This window comes from Cynara cardunculus, unplaced genomic scaffold (genome assembly GCF_001531365.2).
Source record: "Cynara cardunculus var. scolymus isolate 2C unplaced genomic scaffold, CcrdV1 Un_Scaffold_10432, whole genome shotgun sequence".
NCBI classification, from domain to species: domain Eukaryota; kingdom Viridiplantae; phylum Streptophyta; class Magnoliopsida; order Asterales; family Asteraceae; genus Cynara; species Cynara cardunculus.
The window spans coordinates 1-5,134 of NW_020205802.1; the positions used below are offsets into that span (position 1 = coordinate 1).

General features: G+C 37.2%; 2 protein-coding genes across 2 annotated transcripts; one reads left to right on the top strand and one right to left on the bottom strand.

Moving 5' to 3' along the window:
* The first annotated feature begins 37 nt into the window (after positions 1-37).
* On the top strand, positions 38-4,237 carry LOC112505391 (protein REDUCED WALL ACETYLATION 2-like). Its single transcript, XM_025109306.1, has 12 exons — positions 38-113; positions 988-1,235; positions 1,627-1,776; positions 1,854-2,109; positions 2,193-2,308; positions 2,481-2,567; positions 2,644-2,732; positions 2,822-2,884; positions 2,982-3,038; positions 3,446-3,542; positions 3,627-3,785; positions 3,918-4,237. Exons 1-12 carry the CDS (start codon positions 38-40, stop codon positions 3,921-3,923), a joined length of 1,404 nt encoding a protein of 467 aa, XP_024965074.1. The 3' UTR covers positions 3,924-4,237.
* A 111-nt stretch (positions 4,238-4,348) lies between these two features.
* On the bottom strand, positions 4,349-5,039 carry LOC112505390 (desiccation-related protein PCC13-62-like; the record flags this gene model as incomplete). The annotated part of the gene is made up of 2 exons (XM_025109305.1): positions 4,349-4,735; positions 4,814-5,039. Coding segments are annotated over 2 exons (613 nt in total), but the record flags the coding sequence as incomplete, so codon positions are not given.
* Between the last annotated feature and the right edge of the window lie 95 nt (positions 5,040-5,134).

Sequence of the window (5,134 nt, forward strand, 5' to 3'; positions counted from 1 at the left end):
GGGGGGGGGGGGGGGGGGGGGGGATTAATAGTAGAACATGACCTTGATAGAATCAAGGGAGGAACTGGATGAGGCCAGTCCGTTCTACCTTGTAATGAGCTTACGTACGTTAGGTTAGGTTTGGTCCTTCCCTTTTCTCCCCTTTATTGTGTGTAATTATTCATCTCTTAATCTACTTTTCTCGTGTGATTGTGTGCACACTTGAGGAGCAAACTGGAATCAAGTATTAGTTGTCACTAGATGTATAGCTTCTTATTCATGACTTGATGATGTGCTACTTGGAACACACCTTTGTCATTAGATTTGGTCATTTCTAAAATGTAGCTCCTCCAATCTGGGAGTATGAGTGGAAATTGCTTTTCTTGGGTACACCCCAAACAAGGGGAGTTGCATTTTTTGGGCACAAAGAGAATAGTTGATTTCATTAATTTTCTAAAGTTCTATTCACTTGTCCTCCTTGAACTTGAGTAAGCTAGGATTCACATATGAACATATATTTGATATTGAAGTCAAATAAATATAAAAGGACTGTATGTTGTCTATTTGATATAACAAGATGTCAAGTAGCAGACATCAAAATCTGTAAGCTGGCCAGACAGAAGACCACAGATGTAGTCGTTGCCTCCTTCTACTGTGAATGAAAATGTCTCATGGGGTGACCACTGAGATGCATCTTTGTAATTGTAGCAGTAAATAGGGCGTTGTTTACTTTGACATTTAACAGCCGCGAAGAGCTGGACCTGAAGATCGTGCAAGAAATTCTTAATATCTGCTGGGTCATGTTTTTTACTTTTCCCTACTTTTATCTGTTCCCACAGTTGTCTGCTTTCATATGATTGTGAATGGTAAAAAGTGGTCTTAATTGAATATATTAGGAAAGAGCTATATACATGATGAAACAAAGAACTGAAAGTGCATTTAGGGATAGTTAGCTCTTATGCTAAGCGATCATTCATATTCAAAACTTAACTGTTTAATTATGGGCAGGGAAAAATGTTTCTTATGTTTTAGTCTCTCAAGTCTCATCATTGACTTCTAGTTTTCCTCATATTGCTCTCCATTATTTATGTTTACAGAGTTACAATCGGGATCTTTTTCTGTTCCTCTACTTTCTTCTCATCATAGTGTCAGCAATTACCTCTTTCAAGATACATCATGATAAGTCGCCATTCTCTGGGAAAGCCATACTTTATCTTAACAGACATCAAACCGAGGAGTGGAAAGGCTGGATGCAGGTTTGTCACCTTTCTGAGATTCTTATTCAGGCCGTAACTATGTATTTATATGCTCTTGAAGAAGTTTTAGACATTTCATGTATGTCACTGAGCAGTAAAATAGTGATATAACTGCCATTTTTGTGTATGAATGAGCTTGTGTATTTGTCAGCCATGATTTCTAATATGCTAAAACTTCTTTGTCTTGCTGTGTCATGAGTAATTTCAAAGTTAGGTCCTACAATATATAAAATGTATGCATAGTTCTTAGTGAAGGTGTTGCATATGATATACGGATGATTACATTCAACATGAATTCATAACCTATAGAAGTATATGAGCTATATTGCTTCAGTTGCGTTCGTTTGCATAGATTACACTGTTTATCTGACTCTTGGTCATTTATCCACAGGTATTGTTTCTAATGTACCATTACTTCGCTGCAACAGAAATCTACAATGCCATACGTATTTTTATTGCTGCATATGTCTGGATGACTGGGTTTGGCAACTTCTCTTATTATTACATCCGCAAAGATTTCAGCCTTGCAAGGTTTGCTCAGGTACGTATTTATTCTTCCACTTGCCTAAATTTTTGTGTAATTTTAAGACTCTAAGTGTGTGCAATATTGTTGGACAGATGATGTGGCGGCTCAACTTTTTAGTGTTATTTTGTTGTGTTGTTCTTAACAACAGCTATATGCTATACTACATATGCCCCATGCATACCCTTTTCACCCTCATGGTTTATGGGGCACTTGGTCTTTTCAACAAATACAACGACAATGGAACGGTCATTGCTGCAAAATTTCTAGCTTGCTTTTTGGCAGTTATTCTGATATGGGAAGTACCGGGAGTGTTTGAGTTTTTATGGGCTCCATTCACTTTTCTTGTTGGTATGTAGCTTCAGGTGCTAGTACTCGCTGTTTTCATCACTTATGTATTGATGTGTGAAGTGATAAACGTAAATTTATCTCAGGATACACCGATCCAGCAAAGCCCAACATCCCTGTTATGCACGAATGGCATTTCCGGTCTGGCCTTGACCGGTACATATGGATTATAGGAATGCTGTATGCTTACTATCACCCAACAGTAAGTGTCAATGTCCTCCTGTGCTAAAAATATTTGCCACTGGCAAGAATGGCATTCTCTTCTCGTACCTGCATGCAGTGTCTTTTCATTGGAATTTGACGCTAGATGTTTGCCCATATATATATATATACATATTGTATTACGCTGCTAAACTGCTACCCTTCTACCCTAGGTTGAGAGGTGGATGGAAAAGCTGGAGGAAGCAGAAGTTAAACGAAGAATATCTATCAAGACGCTTGTTGTGTTAATATCCTTGACGGTAGTTTCTTTTTCCATGTCCACATCTATTTTCCCCTTTGTTTCTTTATCTAAGATTCTGAAATTTCATGTCTTAGGTTGGGTATCTGTGGCTCGAGTATATATACAAACTTCCCAAAGTTACATACAATAAGTACCATCCTTACACCTCGTGGATCCCCATTACGTACGTACTTTTTTCAAATGCTCCATTATCTTGTATATAAATTTCTTCCATTAGTGTTCTTTTATATAATTTCATTCATTTGCTGGTAGTGTGTATATAAGCCTGCGGAACGTCACCCAACATTTCCGTAGTTACACCTTGACCCTTTTTGCGTAAGTACCGATTCTTCCAATCCCATAATTCTTTGTCCTTATCAAGGATTTTCAATTTATTACTTTGGCTTTAATGCTACTTCCTTTTATTTATTAGATGGCTGGGAAAAATCACTTTGGAAACCTACATCTCTCAGATTCACATATGGCTAAGGTATGTAAACTGGGACCTTACTGATGCTTAATATTAGTGTTTTCCTATAATATTGGGTTGTAAACTTATTTGAAAACAAATTCCTCCATATATGTCGGGTTACTTCACATTTACACGATTATGTTGTCCAAGTGGTGGAACACCTACCCCACGGCAGGACCGGGTCTCCCCTTGATCCTTTTGGATGCTGTAAAATGGTTGATTATACAGTTGGGCCACATCTAGGACCCAATCTGGCCCGTGTTGAATTCCATTTTAACAATATTGTTTGGCATGTTAGAATGTCGAGATTCAACCATGATAAGCACAATACAACCATTATTCAATCATATGATGTCGAGCATCCATTGATTTTGCATCAACCCAAATCTTACAATTTATGATGGAAATACTATGTGGGTGTGCAGATCAGGAGTGCCGGATGGTCAGCCTAAGCTGCTGTTGTCTCTGATTTCTGACTACCCAATGTTGAATTTCATGCTTACAACTTCCATCTATGTCGCGGTAAATAAATCTTCTTATGGTCTGTACGAGAAATTGACTGAAAAGTAAAGCAAATGATTTACATGGTTTGATCAAAACTTGCAGGTGTCGTACAGGTTCTTTGAACTAACAAATACTTTGAAGATTGCATTTGTGCCGAGTAAAGATGATAAGCGCCTCATGTACAACGTGATCACAGCAGTAGTGATATCAACGGTTGTATACACCTTATCGTTTATACTCCTCAAGTTACCTCAGCTGATGGTAAGAAGTTTTCCAAACTAGTTATCGTACTTGCATTTTTTGTCGAAATCATTCATTATTTTTTGCATTTTTACGAGAAAGATGGTTTGTTTGCATATATCATAATGAATGATTGCTTCTGTGAATCCACAGGGGTGAATTTGAAGATGCATATTACTATTAGTGAAGATTCATTCAGATTTTGAAGGGGCATCTATTCAGATATTGTATAGGAGGCCAATATCCATCACATCAATCAGTGAGAGGTTCTGCAATCCAAGTGAGGTTTGTCCCATGAGTAACAAACTTGTGTATATGTTTTACTGCAAAAGGTACAAGTCATTATAGCCTTTAGATCCATGTTTGTACCCATGACAGGATAAGGAGTAAGAAGAAATCACTTTTGTCACAACCAAAATATTGGTTTTTGTTTCAATTCCATTGGCATCCAAAAATAAAATCTGTTCAAGATATATTAGCATTTAGGTTAGGCTTAGAGTATTAAGACACACCCATATAATCATACTTTATGTTTCATTACAAACATTAGATTAGATTAGATTAAGAAGGTTAAAACAAAGATATCAATCTTTTTTGCGCTTTAAATATTTTCTAGCGATGGTCCCATTTGCACCATGAGGATAAAATCCTCCAGGAACTTGTTCCTTTCCACTTCCGTATACAATACGAAGGATTTCCTTTGGTGTTCGACCGTATGCCAAGGAGTTCATGTCGCCAACTAAAACGTTTCCTGTCATTTTCCCTCTATTCTTTATGTTATTAGTTGCGACAACGAGACCTTCATCTTTTATGCCACCACGACCTAATTTGTTTCGTAATGCGGAGATTCTATCAGTGAATTCAGCCACTGTGATACCATATGGGATTACCCTTACCATTGCTCGTTCATAAAGAAGGCTTCTAAAAACTGCATCTTGACCTGATTCTACTGCAAGAAGACCAGCTACAAGCTGGTGACAGAAACATATGAATTGAACACATATATATATATATATAGAAATATATTTAAAGTATATATGTATATATACCTTTCTGGAAAGAGGATTTTTAAGTTTTGGAGTAGCACCAACATAACCGGTGAGACCAACGTAAGGGATGATGTAGGAGGAAAGCATATAATTGATATCGTTGATGTAGGGATCAAAGAGTGGATACAAGGGTCTTCCGAATGCTTGGTTGATAACTGTTGCAAATGAATGTGCACTTAAATTCAACAATGGCCTTCGAAATCCACGTATCCTGCTTTTTATTTCCCTGCATCAAATATATGCGTTCAGGTTTCTGTGATTACATATAAAGGAAGTTATTTGATGCGTTCAGGTTTCTGTGATTACATTACATATAAAGGA